Source organism: Mytilus edulis, chromosome 13 (genome assembly GCF_963676685.1).
Source record: "Mytilus edulis chromosome 13, xbMytEdul2.2, whole genome shotgun sequence".
NCBI classification, from domain to species: Eukaryota; Metazoa; Mollusca; class Bivalvia; order Mytilida; family Mytilidae; genus Mytilus; species Mytilus edulis.
Genome location: NC_092356.1, coordinates 31781708 through 31800971, shown reverse-complemented (window position 1 = coordinate 31800971; position 19264 = coordinate 31781708). Strand labels below are relative to the sequence as shown.

Sequence of the window (19264 nt, the reverse complement as noted above, 5' to 3'; positions counted from 1 at the left end):
AACATCTATTAGTAACTGTGTTTTAGACAATAAATATATTTACAGGTGTCTCTGATTTTTCATTAAAAGCTGTTTTCTGAAGTCAAATATATGGTTAACAAGGGTCCTGTTTTAGCCCTTAAATGAAATTTTTTTATGATGTATAACTGCTGTTCTGAAATAAAAACATCAATGGTTTTATGACATTGCACAAAAATTGAAGTACCTTGAGTTAAAGACAATTCAAAACAAGCTTTTTGAGAGTAAACTAACTTGATCTATGGTGTAAAAGTCAATATCTTCAAGCATGACAAAAAAAAATGTGGAAAACTGATAATTTAAGTGAATTTCAAGTGAAGTCCAAGAACCATAATTCTGCACAAAATCATTAGACAGAAACAAAATTCAAACTTGGTCTGTTACTTGTCATGACAAAACTATCAGCCAATTATCCAATCAAAATCTTCAAGCATGAAGAAAAAAGTGTGGAAAACGGATTTGCCAGATTGGTGGATGGACAGACAGACAGACGGATGGAGTGGAGTGCAAACCTTGTCCCCTTCCACTTCATTGGTAGGGGACTAATAAGTATACATGTACCGGTACATGCAAAGTACTTGAAAACAGAAATTAAGTGTCTAGCAGATCCGAAAAGCGCACATACATTACTACTTTTCACTGTTAAAGAGATGACTATATATGAAGTTATTCTGTTAACTTGTATTGGAGAAAAGTGTCACAAATATTTTGAAGTTTATTATAAAACATTTTCAAAAATTCCAAGTATTGGCAAACAGGAAATACCCTGATAAGCAACTGCCAGATCCAAACAGTTTTCATACTTTACAACTTGTTACTTTTAAGTAGCTGACTAAATATGAAGTCATTCTATTTAGTATTTTCAATGAAAAACATGATGAAAATATTTACTGAAAAAATGAACAGGGGGAAAAGGTAATTGCAGGATAGCCGACTATTATAGGGTGGAATTGTAATTTTACCCAGCCAATCTAAAACAAGAGGCTGTCAGAGTGACAGCAAACCAGATTTTCCTAAAGAGGTCAAACCCTGAACTGTCACTTCATTTAAGCTTAAAACAGCTCTGAATTCGGATATTGATTGAATATTTGACACAGCATAGGTTTGTGACACAAAATGAATGTAGTCAAAGAACTGAAAAAATGGAGGAAAAAAAAATATCCCCAAATCAAGAATCATTTTTTTTTTAATATTTGGTTAAAAATCTCCATATGGAGCAACAAATTTTAGTAACCATGGCTACTGTACAATACAATTAAATGGCCTGATAAGGAAAGCAAATCAAATTCATAAAATATTATGTATTATCATATAAAGTAACAAATACAATCTTAACGTTGTCTGTGTACTCATTCCGGGACAGTGGTTGTGTCATAAACTGAAACAAAAATAAATAAAGTCATTATTAGAAACCAAGTCAATAAATTCAATTCAAAAATTAAGAATGCAAGAATGCAAGCTGGATTAATCTATCAACTACAAAAATAATTTACCGGTAGTTAACTGTTTTCTCCATTAAAATTTAATATTTTCAATTAGCTTTATTTAATTTCATGAATAATCAATAATGCGATTGTGAATACTAAATTGTTCAGGGACTGCTTTATATAGGAAATCAAATGTCACAGACATATTTATTGTATTGCATGACCCAATATAAAAATACTATCAACCTGTGAAAAAAAGGTTACCCTTGGGAATAAAGAAATGTAACCTTGTAAGAGAGGTTCAAATAGTTCTACAGGGGGACAAGAATAGGGTGATCAGACAATACAGAATACAGGTTTGTTGGTTTACTAGATGCAGTGGCGGTTCCAGGGGGGGGGGGGGGAGTGGAACCCCCCCTTTTGACAAATTTTGTTACAGTAATACATCTTTCTTAGTAAAGATTGGCTATTTAACCAGATGGTCAATATGTTCAGACTCCAAGCCATGGAAAATGCTTTTTTGTTTTATAAAATGATTGTCACAGATATATGTCACCCGTTTAGAGGATTCCATACATAGCTTCTGTAATGCTAAATTGACTTCTAACAAGTAGACAGGTTTAATAAGCAAAAAATGGATTTTTCTTTACATCCCTTGGTGTTTCACATGATCTTTAGTGAACTGACAGAAATTATAGCCGAATAGAACTTATTTTCTAGGCAGCAGTTTGGTTCAACATTTGATGGACATACCGTAAATGAAACATACCATTTCTTCTTTTTTTAATATTTTCTCTGAGAATGCTAACTTACTTTTACAGTTTCCAAGCTAGTATTTGATTGATTTTTGGTGTTTAATCCCACTTTTGGCACTACTGCCAGTCATTGCTGTATTAAATTTGTATTGGTGGAGGAAGCCAGAGCCAATCACAGACCTCTGGCAGGAAAATAATCCTAGTAAATTAAGATCAGTCATACCCGTGGCCAGGAGGGTTCCATCCCTGGAAACCTTTTCATGTTTACTCAAGTACATTGTCTAACATACATTTTTGTAAGCATTAATAAATACAATAGAATATTTTGTATATATCCAAGGTATAGTATGTTCATATCTAACGATAACAAAAATGTAAATCTAGAAATTATTGGCTGCATTTATTCATTTTAAACTGAATCACAATTTGAATTTTTGGGATATGGAGAAAAAATCCTGTTTATAAAAAATTTCAAAATGGAGAGTTTAAATCATTGCGTTTATAACCCTGTCCTATTTTTCGCAATAATTTGTGAATTTACAGTATACTGGGCATTCTATATTATTTGTTGGATACCAATTTTATGTTGATTTCGTGGGCAAATACAAACCATAAATTTAAAAATTTATCTAAAAAATGAATTTCCAAAAGGCTTATTATGAAATTTTTGTAAAACCACAAAATAAAGTGTCCACAAAATCACAATTTATCTTGAATCCACGAAAATTGGTATCCAGGAAAATAAATGAATTTGTACCTTGAGAGCACGCAATATGCAAGGAAATGGTAAAACATGAATGAAACTTACCTTATTCTGTGAGGAAGAAGAGTGAAATTTACCTTATTCTGTGAGCAAGATAAATAAAATTTACCTTATTCAGTGAGGAAGATGAGTGAAATTTACCTTATTCTGTGAGGAAGATGAATGAAATTTACCTTATTCTGTGAAGAAGAAGAGTGAAATTTACCTTATTCTGTGAGGAAGATGAATGAAATTTACCTTATTCTGTGAGGAAGCTGAATGAAATTTACCTTATTCTGTGAGGAAGATGAATATAACTTACCTTAACATTTTTCAAACAAGGACTTGGAGGGATGTACTCTACAGGACAGGCCATATCACACAACAATAACCACAATCTGTCTGGGTCTAATTTATAGAATGTACTACACAAGGAAATAGAAACCTGTAAAAATACCAAGTAAAAAATGTTTGAATTAGGAACATGCATTGTTGGGCTAAGCATACAGCAACTCATAATTCAAAATATTGTAAATTCAGATATTATTGTGAAGTTTTTATCAATGCGAATAACGCAACTAGGTGAGAATTGCAATGATAAGAATTCGCCTTCTGAAATCTGATACATATATCTGTTTGCTGATTTGCCTAAAATCGCAATAATCAGTCTTGCAATTTTGTCCATTCTTCAAAACATTGCAATAATTTCTGTATTTACAGTATCAGAAAACAGGAAGTAGTAGTCTGATACAATGCAACAAGAATACTAGTGATAAATGAAAACTGTGTGCACACAAATCTTGTCTTAGGATGAACTTCGGTAAAACATAGAATTTATAATTGAAACTACAAGTTAAAAGAGCATTTCCTCCATAATTACACCTTTTGACGCCTGTTTAATGCCTCCTCGCTCCTTATGGAGCATAGGGCTGCTACTGTCATATAAACTTAACATAAATTAACCAAAAAAACCCAAACATTGATCAATGAACCATGAAAATGATGTCAAGGTCAGATAAACATGATAAACAATGCCAGGCAGACATGTACAGCTAACAATTCTTCCATACAACAAATATAGTTGACCTATAGCTTATAGTTTAAGAAAAACAGACCAAAACACAAAAACTTTACACTGAGCAATGATCCGTGAGAATGAGGTCAAGGTCAAATAAAATATGTGCGACTGACATATAGATCATAAAATATTTACATACACCAAATATAGTTAGCCTATTGCTTATTGTATTAGAAAAATAGACCAAAACTCAAAAACTTAACTTTGACCACTGAACCATCAAAATGAGGTCAAGGTCAGATGACACCTACCAGCTAAACATGTACACCTTACAACCATTCCATACACCAAATATAGTAGACCAATCGCATACAGTATAAGCAAAACAGACCAAAACACAAAAACTTAACTATAACCACTGAACCATGAAAATGAGGTCAAGGTCAGATGACACCTGCCAGTTGGACATGTACAGCTTACAGTCCTTCCATACAATGAATATACTAGACCTATTGCTTATAGTATCTGAGATATGGACTTGACCACCAAAACTTAACCTTGTTCACTGATCCATGAAATGAGGTCAAGGTCAAGTGAAAACTGTCTGACGGGCTTGAGGACCTTGCAAGGTACGCACATACCAAATATAGTTATCCTACTACTTATAATAAGAGAGAACTTTACATTACAAAAAATTTTAACTTTTTTTTCAAGTAGTCGCTGAACCATGAAAATGAGGTCAAGGACATTTTACATGTGACTGACGGAAACTCCATAACATGAGGCCTCCATATACAAAGTATGAAGCATCCAGGTCTTCTACCTTCTAAAATATAAAGCTTTTAAGAAGTTAGCTAGCACCGCCGCAGCCGCCAGATCATTATCCCTACGTCGAGGCTCGACAAAAAAGTATCCATGGAGGAAAAGGTTAAGGAACAAAACAAGTTAAACTTATTGATGGGTTATGGACCTCCTAGCATGATATTCATTTTTTTAAGAATTGGGGGAACTGGCTGACTTAAAATTTTGGTAAATGACCTTTAATGAGCTACTGAAAACTTAATGAAAAGAGAAATGGGTGTTTTTGAGCAAAAATTTTTTATCCTGTAACATAGGAAATAATTTGCTTCATCAAGCGCAGCTGGATACAACCGCAAAGGTCCAACCCTGAACAGTTGGGGCAAAAATGGACACAATATTTGCACTTGATATAGGTCTGGATTTGGAACTGTTATTAAATATTAATAAAAAAAAGAGTAAAAATGAACCCCAAATTTTTGCTTTTGTGCAATACACTATGCTGTTGAGTATTGAACCTCCTTTGAAACTTTTTTTTGCAATGTTTGAAGAAGTATTGTTTGATTTCTGAAATCTGGAATGAAAAAAATTGCCCCCCCCCCTTTTTTCCAAAAATATGGTCATGATCTCAATTCATATTTCCAATAGAGTTTGCAACCATAATTTAAATACATCATAAAAGTCTAAAATAGATAATTTAAAAGCAGGTGTAAGGGAGGTAATCCAACACAAATTTGTTTTGGTATCATCTCCCTTACACTGCTTTTAAATTGTCCCTTAGCCAGGAAACCCTTGTTTTTCCTCTTTCAGTTAAGCCATAACCTCACCATCCCTGTGAGGTATGGGAACTTGTGGAATAATTTCAGAGAGATCCACACACCTTTCCACAAGTTATTGTCTAGAAACTAGAAAAAAATGCTTATTTGGGCCCTTTTATGGCCCCTTATTTCTAAACTGTTAGGACAATAACCCCCAAAATCAATGCCAACTTTCCTTTTGTTGCTATAAACCTTGCATTTAAATTTCATAGATTTCTATTTACTTTTCCTAAAGTTATTGTGCGAAAACAAAATGTCTTCAGATGACAACAAAAACATGATACCAAAAAACACATTTTTTTGTGTGATCATATAAAAATCAATGAATTCTGAACATCTGATGAAAATTCCTAAACCTCACCAAGGCACATGAACATATTTCATCCTTCAGAAGTATTTTGTTGGACTTTCTGTCAATCTTATAATGAGTTGATTTATGATTTCATTCATTTTTATATATATATATATGCATACATCAAGCTAATTGTTTAGGTCAGAAGATAAAACAAATTAAGAGGTTGAAGACTAGCTGGAATGACAACTGAAATTTTACCTGTTGTAATGTATGAGGCTGTCTGGCACTGAGGTATCTTGCACAAGTACACATCATCTCTTCCAAGTCATTACCACCAACCATTAACTGTAAAATATAATATCAAAGTTTTCAATAATTAAATATCAATATTCTACAGTTCTTTAATGCACAGAGAGTATGGCACTCTTTCAACACGGGTGACAAACTGACATCATATTTAATGTCCATATTCTGATTGGACACAGCTTGGAATATATAAATCCTGCATAGCAAAATAGATGCACCTGTTAGCATGGGTTTTACTACCAGTGGGAAGAAAGCATAAAAATTGCCATATTTCCAAACTCTAGTCACCAATGGAAATCGAAGTTGAATTCTGTTTTCAAGTGTACTTACAAAATCAACCCTCACCTTCTTTTAGGATCAACAAGAATGTGTCCAAAGTACATGGATGCCCCACTCACACTATCCTTTTCCATGTTCCATGGACCGTGAAATTGGGTAATTATCTAATTTGGCATTAAAATTAGAAATATCATATCATAAGCAACAAGTGTACTAAGTTTCAAGTTGATTGGACTTCAGCTTCATCAAAAACTACCTTGACCAAAAACTTTAACCTGAAACTCCCACTTTCATTTTCTATGTTCAGTGGACCATGAAATTGGGGTCAAAAGTCTAATTTGGCTTAAAAATTAGAAAGATCATCTCATAAGCAACAAGTGTACTAAGTTTCAAGTTGATTGGACTTCAGCTTCATCAAAAACTACCTTGACCAAAAACTTTAACCTGGACGGACGAACGGAACCACAGACAGACGGACGGACGAACGGAGCCACAGACCAGAAAACATAATGCCCCTCTACTATCGTAGGTTGGGCATAATTAAAAATCAAATATATATTACAATTGACCTTCAATTCCATGATTATAAGTCACTTTGCTATTCAAAGTCTATATTTTGTTATCTAATATAAAGTTAGCACAGGTTGTCTCAGTTAATACTTTAGAACTAGGAGATATATATATCACCTTATTTTATTATAAAATTACAAAGAAAACAAGAATGTGTCCATAGTACACGGATGCCCCACTCCCACTTTCATTTTCTATGTTCAGTGGACCGTCAAATTGGGGTCAAAACTTTAACTTGGAATTAAAATTAGAAATATCATATCATAGGGAACATGTGTACTAAGTTTCAAGTTGATGTAACTTTTAACTTCATCAAAAACTACCTTCACCAAAAACTTTAACCTGAACTTTGCACTATCATTTTCTATGTTCAGTGGACCATGAAATTGGGGTAAAAACTATAATTTGGCATTAAAATTAGAAAAATCATATCATGGGGAACATGTGTATTAAGTTTCACGTTGATTGGACTTCAGCTTCATCAAAAACTACCTCGACCAAAAACTTTAACCAGACGGACAAACGGAGGCACAGACAGACGGACGGAGGAACGGAGGCACAGACCAGAAAACTTAATGCCCCTCTACTATCGTAGGTGGGGCATAATAATAAGAGTGAAATATTGAATAAAACTGTGTGTAGATAGACAGTCCAAGTATACTAATCATATTGCAGATTATATTCACAACAAGAATGTGTCCATAGTACACGGATGCCCCACACACACTATCATTTTACATGTTCACTGGACCGTGAAATTGGGGTCAATACTGTAATTTGGCATTAAAATTAGAAAGATCATATCATAGTTTACATGTGTACTAAGTTTCAAGTTGATTGGACTTCAACTTCATCAAAAACTACCTTGACCAAAAACTTTAACCTGAGCTTCACACTATCTTTTTCTTTGTTTAGTGGACCATGAAATTGGGGTCAATACTTTAATTTGACATTAAAATTAGAAAGGTCATATCATAGGAAACATGTGTACTAAGTTTCAAATTGATTGGACTTCAACTTCATCAAAAACTACCTCGACCAAAAACTTTAACCTGAAGCGGGACGAACGAACAGACGAACGAACAGACGAACGAACGGATGAACGGAGGCACAGACCAGAAAACATAATGCCCCTCTACTATCGTAGGTGGGGCATAAAAATGGTCAGAATGAAAATTGAGTAATTTTTAAAATGTTTTATAACTTTGACCAGCCTGTGTTACTCACCTGGATTTGATATTGTTTTTAGATCATGTAAAATAGCGTTAAAATCATAATTATATAATATAGATTATAAGATATTAGATATGATTAGATACTGTTATAATAGTAACGATGATAATCAAAAACTGCAAAATTTCCTTAAAATTACTAATTCAGGGACAGCAACCAAACAACAGTGTTTCTGGTTCATCTGAAAATTTCAGTGCGGATAGATCTCAACCTAATAAACATTTTTACTCCGTCAGATTTGTTCTAAATGCTTAAGTTTCAAAGATATAAGCAAAAACTGCATTTTAACCCTATTTTCTATTTTAAGTCATGTCCGCTATCTTGGTTGGCGGGTGTGATAATCGGACACATATTTAAACAAGATACCTTAATGATGATTGTGGCTAAATTGGTTAAATTGGGCCCAATATTTTCAGGAGAGAAACATTTTTGTAAAAGTAAACAACAGCAAACACAGACGATAGAAGCAAAGTGATGAGAAAATATCATTTGGTCCTTCATGCTAGGTGAGCTACAAAGACAGTCCAATATACCACTTTTCAGTTTTGTCCTTCACTGGAAAGGTGTCAATTCTGCACCCCTTTTAGGTAATTCACCAGAAAAGGGGGATCGCCTATATCACTGCACTATTAAAGTTTTCCAAGGACTTTGTGAAGGTCATTATGCAGGATACAATAGAAAACTAGATGTGTCAAAGCGACAAAAATTTACGCCAAATGCAAGATTGATCTTCACTTTAACCAAAGTTTTGATGGAAATGCAACAAACTTGAAAGTGGTCTATTTTACTAACCTTATCACAGATTACACCAATATTGGTCAGTATGGAATGCTGTAGTTTGTATGCTACTGTATGTAGATAGGCTTTTCCAGTCTGGACACTAAAATGAAAATGTATTTTTTATAGAAGACACTACACTAGAGAAAAAGTGTTTATAGAATAATTTTCCTATATAATATCTGCTCTAGCCTACTGCATCATGACAAAACTGGTAAAACAAGTGAATTGGTGAGCTACTGCTCACTAATGATACCCCCAACGGCTAAACAGGAAGTTCTTGAGAGATGAATCTGAAAACGCATCACAAGGTACAGCTGACTTATACAAACCCTGAAACCAAATTTCAGAAATCCTTATGATGTAGTTCCTGGGAAAGGTGTGACAAAAAATATGTATGGACTAAGGGATGAACAGATAAACAGAGGTAAAACAACTTTTTTAAAGCGGGTATAAGCAGTAAAACAGTATACCCCCACTTTTTTAAAGGGGGGGTATAAATACATGGTGGCTGTTGCTGGGGAAGTGACAAAACAAATAAAAGTGTGAGTTTGTAATGCTTAGCATACATCTCACTTGTAATTCAAAGTTATCCATAGTATAACAAATATTTGAATAATATCAAACTGTACTTGTACATGTACATTTATACATGTAGGTTCTAAGAAATAGGAAAAATAAGTAACAGCATTAAAGACATTTGCTACTGAATCTATCTGATACTTATAGAAAATAAGATTACCTTATTTGAGCTTGTTTATCTAGGAAATGGATGAGTTTTGGGAAGACATCAGTCACATTTCTTCTCTTGATAAAATCACCGGTACATTCTGACATGATAACTAATGTCTCCAGGGCCTAAAATATAATCACTATATAGATAAGCATTTAAACTTTAAAAGCACAGGTGTTACTTCCCTTTGCAAAAACAAGCATGGGTGAAGGTTAATAACATTTATCAATATGTTTACAGGCTTATAAATTGTCATGGTCTGCTTTGAAGTTTGAAATATCAAAGATTGTGAAATAGTTATTAATCTTACCTCCTATACATTTCTAGGAATATTATTGGTTATTATCTCTGCTTCCCCAACAAAATTCCATACATTGGCCATTAAAATGAAATATCTTTTTTAATTCATCAGTGACTTATATTTTGTATTGGTTTATTCCACTAAGCTGTGCTTTAGCTTATTAACTGAGAGTTCTGATCAAAATCTTACAAAGACCTTTTTTCTTATTTCAATTTGAATTTCAACCCCTCAATTTCCATAGTACACGGATGCCCAATCTGCACTATCAATTTCTATGTTCAGTGGATTGTGAAAATGGTGTATAATCTCTATTTTAGCATTAAAATTAGAAAGATCATATCAAAGGGAACAGATTTACTTAGTTTCAAGTTGATTGAACTATAACTTCATCAAAAACTATCTCTACCTTAAAACTTTAACCTAATGCAGGACAGACGAACAAAAGGACAAACAGATGGACAGACAAACAGATGGATGGACAAACGGCGGCACAGACCAGAAAACATAATACCCATAAATGGGACATAAAAACAATTCACACAATATACTACTTTTGATGGCTATTTTTTCTTCATTTAAGCATAAATGAACATGGACGCCTTAAATACTTCAAAATTTTTAAAAACTGAAATTTGCTTTTACTGACATCAAGTTCCCTAGCCTCAAATATAAAGGTCAAAAGGATCAATGCATACAAGAAGTTTAAAGAATTTGCACTGTGGATTCGTCTATTTTTGTGGATTAGGGAAAACTTGCATGTTGTGGATATTTAATTTCGTGGTTTTGATCTTCATACAAGTCTATAGAATTTTAGTCATTCGTCGAACATTTGATTTCGTGGTTCACTTGTAATCAGTAAATACACGAAAATTGGTATCCCATAAAAATTAATGAATCCAAAGTATCTATTTCCAAAAACAGGAAAATGTTAAGTCAAGTATCATATTGAGTTGAATCTTCATACCCTTCTTATAACTAATTTTTCTTCATCTATAAACCTCTGTCTGTATGAAGGCCAAAGTTCATGAATTAAAGGCAACAGTTCATCTGAAAAATAAAGTAAAGCATGCTATATTAAAATTTTTAGCACAATGTCCATAATTTAAGAAAAATATCTGAAAATAACTGGTTCAATCCTTTTAATAACATTTTGTCCATGACTCAAAAGCATTTGTTCCCCTAATTTCTCCTGAGATTCTAAGAACAGTATCTTTTTAAATATTATTTGATCTGCACAATTTAAAGTAATGCAAAAAATCTATTCAGATTCATTTCAATCCAATGTAAAATGTTGTGAGTTGTCATCTTTGCCATAAATGGCAACTGAATTTTGCTCTACAGGTTACAAGAGCGTAATTATTCGTAATGCATTTTCCTTAGGTACCAGTGATGTTCCGTATTTTATTTCTGGAAGACTACACAAACTAGGAGTAAACACGTAGAAGTTCCTGTTTCTAGTTATACCAGTATTGCAAACAACCAAAACAAATATATATGGTGATGCCGCAAAAATTTACTTAAAATGCAGTTGAAAAAGATCGTCAATTTTTTTCACGTAATGAAAAAGGCATATTTTTTATGGCTCCGACGTGCAGAAATGGAAGATATTTTCTATACTTTGTAAGATGTGAATTTGATTTTCTAGTTTTTTAAAACCTAATTGGATAAACTTTCATTTAAAAGTATATCCAATCAGAAGCCATACAGTATTCTATTCTGAGCACCATCTTGAAAAAACTTGTTGGTAAACAAATAATTGTGTTCTTGACAGGTACAGTACATCAGTTTTACAGGAGTTGATTTTTTTTCACTGTTTACTTGTATCATTGTTTTTTTTTTTGTTAGAACGCATAAGGGTAAAATTGGTAAACAAATTTTCAATAAGGGCTAACTACTCGTACAAGAAGTTGCCTGAGGAAATATATTTAGACATTCTGAACATTGCTTATACCAGAAACAGTTAATATTTTCAGTACAAATGAAAAGGAACTCAAGATAGATCTGAACATTCTGAAAAAAAAATCCACATCAGATCTTCTGTAACAATTATGACTTATTTGCCTGTACATACCTGTGTGTGTCGATAAAGCTTGACAGGAATAGCCAATCGTATTCAATACCAGCAATCTCAGCCGAGGACTTTTGGAAGATAATAAGTGTTTACTTCTTGTCATAACCTGTCAAATAATTTAAAAGTTTCGTTGACAAAATAAAATGCAGAGGAAATACACTAAAAATAATTGTAAAAGTACAATTATTAAAAAAAAAATTCAATGCCTTTCCTTCCTCATGATTATAAAATAAGGAGATGTGGCTAGATTGCCAATAAGGCAACTATCAACAGAGTATAAATGAAGCTGATTTAGGCAACTCAGTGTTGCCTCAGGGCCATTACAACTATCCTTGGTCATTATCAATACCTTGGGCATGTTAAAGGGCCAATATAAAAAAAAGTCCATACATTAATACTAGAGTAATGTCTTAGTCATGGTCACTTTTTTTTTATGACATCAAATTATTAGCAAATTCAGAGGAAAACAAGCAAATTTGACATCATTATTGAATTTTGACCAAAAAGAAATGAGATCAACCAAACCCCACATGAATTATAAAATAATAATAACCTGGTCAAGGAAAGTATAAATCGGCTAAGATTGAGAGATATATCATATATAGTAGTAGATGCAAATTATACCTCTTTGACGACAACTACATGTTTGGGCAATGGAGGTTTTTTATCAGGGTCTGCACTATCATCCTCTTCTTCTTCCCGAGAAGGCTGATCATGTGACTCATCCACTTCCTCTTCCTGTCCTTCAGATACCCTCAGCGTTTTACAATATTCTAAGAGTTCATCCATTAAGCTCACACATTGGTTATGTGTTTTGGTTTCTTCAACTTTACATTTCTGTAAGGGATAACAAAAATCTTTTTTATCATAGTCTAACAATATCTATGGACCACTGAAAAAATAACCAACAGATCAAAGTTATTGTGTGTACTGAAGGGTATATATTGCTTCGATTTTACAATGTGAACTCATTAAATATAATTGTCAACACATTTAGACAAATTATATTTTTCAAATTTGAGTTATTTCCCCTTGATCATATTTGTACACAAGTAGTTGCCATATTTCACCTTTATAAAAACTAATCAATATTTATAAATTTTTGAATTTTCTGTTACTGTACAAAAAGTCCTACCAGACAAGGAAACCATCTGGACACAGCCTTGACCAGTTCATTCAATACTCCCATAAATAATGCTGCTTGGTCATCGTAATAATCATCTAAGGAGGATAACACCTACAAAAAAATATATAAATCTTTGTAAGAGATTCAAATAAAATGACCGCTTGAAACACAATTTAAAGCTTAAACTATGACAGATTCAATTTCAGATTTTTTTAAATAACTTTTTATCAGATAGAAAATAACCATTCCAGCAGACGATCTATGAAAATTTTAGTGTTGTTGTCTTTTGAGGCGACATAAAATACCAAAATGTAAAACCATTCGCAAAATTATGTCCCCTGTGTTTATATATTTATAAGTTTTCTGGTAGTCAGATATTTCTTATCAGTAAGGTGCTGTTGATTTATGTTATTTGGCTTAACCTATGATTTATATGCTACATATTTTTTTTCGCTGATCCACATAACTAATATGGCTTGAAATAACCAAAGTTTCATTTAGAGCTTCTGTGATTAGAGCTGTCTTGTCGGTATATCATTGGCAAGCCTTCAAAATAGTTTAAACTCGCCATATTCTGTAAGTGCCTGTCCCAAGTCAGGAGCATGTTATTCAGTGGTTGTCGTTTGTTGCTTTATATTATATTTGATTTTTGTTCATTATTTTGTACATAAATCAGGCCGTTAGTTATCTTGTTATACATTTGTCATCTCAGGGCATTTTATAGCTGACTATGCATTAGTTGGTTTTATTCATTGTTTAAGGCCATATGGTGACTTTATATTTTTAAATTTCTGTGTCATCATGTCTATTGTGGAGAGTTGTCTCATTGGCAGTCATACCACATCTTCATATCTATTGTGGAGAGATGTCTCATTGGCAGTCATATCACATCTTCATGTCTACTGTGGAGAGTTGTCTCATTGGCAGTCATACCACATCTTCATATATACTGTGGAGAGTTGTCTCATTGGCAGTCATACCACATCTTCATATCTACTGTGGAGAGTTGTCTCATTGGCAGTCATACCACATCTTCATATCTAATGTGGATTTTTTTTTTTCGTGGGTACTAATTTTCGTAAATTGAGGAAAACTTGTATATTCAGGGATATTTAATTTTGTGGTTTTGGCAAAGTCTGCATGAATTCCTTAAGAAAATTTGTAATTCGTTAAATAGTTAAATTTGTGGTTCATCGATACCCATGAAATCAAAGAAATTTGATATCCAACGAATATTAATGAAATCTACAGTATATTTCAATTACTTGTCTATTTCTTACCCAGTACTTTCGAGTAAGCCTCTAGAGTTTACTTACCTCCTGTATAGTATCATCAATCAATGGCAGTATTTCTACAGTACTGTACTGTAATATCACTTTTAACACCAGAGGACTCTGCTTATTTTGATCAAAGTGTCGAAGACGAAGCGATATAGCATTAACAAGATAATCAGCATTTTGCTTCAACAATTCATCTATTGACCTGTAAATTTTTATTTTGTTTTTAGAAGAAGAGTTAAGAAAATATTTCAATATATGACATTTAATGAGGGTTAAATCATTTTTCTATCCAACCATATATATAAAATCTGTTCTTTCCACCCAAAACTGAACAATATATACATAATTAAATTAAATCTTCTTTTTTCTTTTTTCCCTCCCCAAAAAAAAGCCTGATTTAAGTGATCATCTGTAATTTCATATTTACCCCCATCTACTGACAAAACAGACCTTACAATTTACTATTGATAAATAACGTTCAAAACATATCTTTAAACATAAAACTAAGTATCTCCAAACAATGTTCTTTTATTTTCATTATCTAATGTATTTTTTGTTATTTATTGTGGCAGCACAAAAAAATAAGTCAACTTAAATGAGTACAAACTGATTTTTCAAATTTGTTATGGTTTTCAATCTAATGTATCATTTGTAAACTTAACTTTTGCCAATTGCCAACAATTCGTACAATGATATTACTGCCTAATATTTTAAGCATACAGATGGTGATACATGTACTTAAAAATATTAGACAATGACAATTTGCATCAATTTACCAACGAAATGCAACTGTTGTATTCATGCAACCAAATGCACAACATGCAATAGTGTTTTATATACTACAAATAGAGTTTTATAAATTACTTTATGTTATTTCATATTCCAACCACAAAAAAAATATATTGTTTAGACAAATTATCAATTAAAGTTGAATTGCATTTTATAATTTGATAATGACTTCATCAGCTTGAAAATTCTTGTTGTTAAAAGTTAATATCATAAACAACAAGAATGTGTCCATAGTACATGGTACTCCCCCTATCATTTTCTATGTTTAGTAGACCGTGAAATTGCGGTCAAAACTCTAATTTGGCATTAAAATAAGATAGATCATATCATAGGGAACATGTGTACTAAGTTTCAAGTTGATTAGACTTCAACTACACTAAAAACTACCTTGACCAAAAACTTTAACCTGAAACTCCCACTTTCATTTTCTATGTTCAATGGACCATGAAATTGGGGTCAAAAGTCTAACTTGGCTTTAAAATTAGAAAAATCATATCATAAGCAACAAGTGTACTAAGTTTCACGTTGATTGGACATCATCAAAAACTACCTTGACCAAAAACTTTAACCTGAAGCGAGATGGACAAACCAACGGATGAACGAACGGACGGACGAACGAACGGACGGACGAACGGAGCCACAGACCAGAAAACATAATGCCCCTCTACTATCGTAGGTGGGGCATAAAAAACATAATGACCACAGGTGGAGCATAGAAATACCATTATTTTAAAAATACTATAGTACTTACCCATAGCTACAGACAGAACAAATATCACATAAACTTAAGTATGCTGTACTACTAATAAAAGCTGTTTCGTCTCCTAACTTCTCCAGTAATGGGTATAAAGTCTGGATTAAGAAAGGACAAAATCTCTTGCCAAGAACCTGCAAAAAAAATAAATTTACATAATGCTACATAAAAATTATTTAAAGAGTGGTTGCAGATTTCATTGTGAAAATTATAACAAATAGTATATCGAAAGATATAAGCAGAGGTAAGGGGACAGGTTTGTTGATTTTTGTCGAGCCTTCGACTTTTGTTAAAACAGACATAGCGATCCTACATCCGTTGGTGTCGGCAGCGTCCACAAATATTCACTCTGTGGTTAAAGATTTTGAAATTTTAATAACTTTCTTAAACTATCCTGGATTTCTAACAAACTTGGACAACTTGTTATGATGATAAGATAGTATCCAGAAGTAAATTTTGTAAAAAAAAAATCCACTTTTTCTGTATTTTACTTATAAATGGACTTAGTTTTTCTGCAGGAAACATTACATTTACTCTGTGGTTAAAGTTTTTCAAATTTTAATAACTTTCTTAAACTACCCTGGATTTCTACCAAACAAGGGACAAAAGCTTGTTTATGATCATTATATATATAGTCATACCTGCCAACTTTCACGATTTAGATGTGTATTACACGATTTTGACCCTTTGACACGATTGCACGATCGTGATCGTGAAAAACCCTCTAAAACACGATTTTGTGAAAATCTACACGAAAAAATATGATGGTTCCCGATTTTGAACTGTGTCCAAGGAAGACATTTGTGTTCAGCCAATCAAATTCTATGTTTCTCATGATCAAATTAATCAGCCAATCAAAAACGTTTTCTCTCAAGATAATTCTAACATCCTAGATTTTGAACTTGTGTTGATTTCCTCTGTGACCTTCAGTCACAGCAAACAGAGCTTAAAAGAGTATTTCAGCTTGCCAAGACATGCTGTATATGCCATACCCAAGACAACTCAAGCATGATAACCTGTAATTCTTGTAACAAATGGACTCATTACTCATGTACAAACTTACCACCTTATATCCTTTTTACTTTAAGCTCAACACAAAGAAAATACACGTGCCGAAAATGCGTTGTTATACCTGAAGATTTTATTCAAAAGTTGGAAAACAACAAAAATACATCGACCACCAACGCTTCATGTCAGACATCCATAGACAATCAACCGGATGGTTCATATCTAGACAGTGTAGCTAGCAGATTTCAAGAATCATTAGTTACATCAATCAATACATTAAATAGAGACTTACCTAATCGTGAAAGTGACTTGACAGCAACCATAGAGAAAGTAAACAACATAGAGCAAATTCTAAAAGAAAAACTTGCAACAATCATAACAATGTTAAGTCACTCAAATGAAGAAAGAGCACGAAGTGATGCTTCATTATTAGAAATGGGTAAAAAAGTAAAACAAACTTCTGTGAAGCTAGATCAAATTCAAAAAGACATTAAAGTACTTAATTCACTACAAGAGCCATCACTCTACGAGCTAGTAGAGAAAAGCTGTATGATGATCCCTATAATTAAGAATGCAACACAAGACTTACCAAAAGATAGGAAGAAAATGGACGTAGTCGTACAACAAGTTCAAAAATTAGGCAATCAAATCAAAACGTCATCTGAAGAACATAAAAGCAAACTTGAAGATATAAATGATACCATGCACGCGTTATCAGAAAATACAACTAAACCAATCTATGCATGCAAAGTTCAAAACAAATTTGAATTGTTAGAAAACGAAAAATTATGTACAAATATTGATGTTGAAAAGGTATCTGATAAAATATGTAATAGTGATGAAAATCTTTGTACCAATTTTAATGAAAAAAATGAACACAATGATACATTTACACCAGTAGTAAATTCGCCAAAGGGCAACACACAAAATAAAAATTCTGTAGGTAATTCACCAAAGGGCAACACACAAAACAGAATTTCAGGCCAAAGTAGTCAAACAACAAAAAACCCTGATCACACAAGGCAGAGTATAGATAAACAAACCAATAAAAGAGGTAGCATCAACAAACAAAACACACAAAAAAAGATTTTATTGTTAGGAAACTCTCACCTAAGACCAATTAGAACAAATGAGTTTATTAGAGGCTACTCAGTAAGAAAGCAGTTATGTTACACAATTGAAAAAACCAAATCATATATTAAATCTTGTACTGAGGTATTTGATTGTATAGCCTTGCACCTCTTCACAAATGATGTAAGAAACAAAGAAAACATGGAGAACGCCTGTGGAGAATTCGTTTCACTAGTTGATAGCATACATGTAAAATGGCCATCTGCTTCTATAGTAGTCTCATTGGGAATATGTCGAGGAGACTCTTATATCTTGAACCAAAAAATACAAGAATGCAATATAATCTTGCAGCATATATTCATGCATAAAAAGTACATACACCTTTGTGATAATTCTTCCTTGGGGTACAGAGGCAATGCAAACTATAGATTTCTAAATTTTGACAAGGTACACCTCAACTTTGAAGGAACCAAAGTGTTTGTCACAAACCTCAAATATGCATTATATAAAGCACTTAATATTAAGAGAAATAGAAACACTCAAGGTAGTTGGATATCAGATCAAAACAATTATGACTGGAATTATCCATACTTTAGATAATATGATTGAATAGGCACATATATGTAAAAATGTAACAAGACTTTAAATTGTTTATTATTTTTGCACTATTATAGATGTTTATATACTTATAGTTTCCTACATATACATGTACTTCTCTAGTTAAGAATTTAAGTACCATGGTCACTGTTTTTATGATCTGTATATGGATTATTATTTAATTTTTGTGAGATTAAAGACTCAAAACACTGGTGCAAATGATATGTGGTAATACAAAAGTTAAAAATATTGAAATCAGGACAGATAAAGTTAGTTAAAAAGACCATCATGACACTGACTTTTTATTTGTAAAACATGTTAAAAGATACATGAATGAGAACTAGATTTTAAAGAAAGAAAAAAAATTATTTTTTTTTTTTTTTTTTTTTATTATTAACTCTTCTCCTCTACAGAGAGAGTCTGTCTACAATATCTTCAGACATAAATATTGTGCAAGTCTATAAATTATAGAAATACATGTATGTACACACATGCAAC

General features: G+C 32.6%; 1 protein-coding gene across 4 annotated transcripts in view; it reads right to left on the bottom strand.

Annotated features, from left to right (window-relative positions):
• Positions 1–1304: 1304 nt before the first annotated feature.
• LOC139499988 (TELO2-interacting protein 1 homolog) overlaps positions 1305–19264 on the bottom strand; it is a 48283-nt gene continuing 30323 nt past the window's right edge. For all 4 annotated transcript variants that reach the window (XM_071288667.1, XM_071288664.1, XM_071288668.1 and 1 more), the window contains exons 16-26: positions 16088–16224; positions 14584–14749; positions 13277–13378; positions 12766–12978; positions 12142–12247; positions 11035–11117; positions 9779–9894; positions 9052–9139; positions 6130–6216; positions 3265–3387; positions 1305–1396 (exon numbers count right to left, since the gene is read on the bottom strand). In XM_071288667.1, the coding sequence (XP_071144768.1) occupies positions 1316–1396; positions 3265–3387; positions 6130–6216; positions 9052–9139; positions 9779–9894; positions 11035–11117; positions 12142–12247; positions 12766–12978; positions 13277–13378; positions 14584–14749; positions 16088–16224 (1302 nt within the window). In that variant the 3' untranslated portion in view covers positions 1305–1315. The remainder of the gene's footprint in view (positions 1397–3264; positions 3388–6129; positions 6217–9051; positions 9140–9778; positions 9895–11034; positions 11118–12141; positions 12248–12765; positions 12979–13276; positions 13379–14583; positions 14750–16087; positions 16225–19264) is intronic.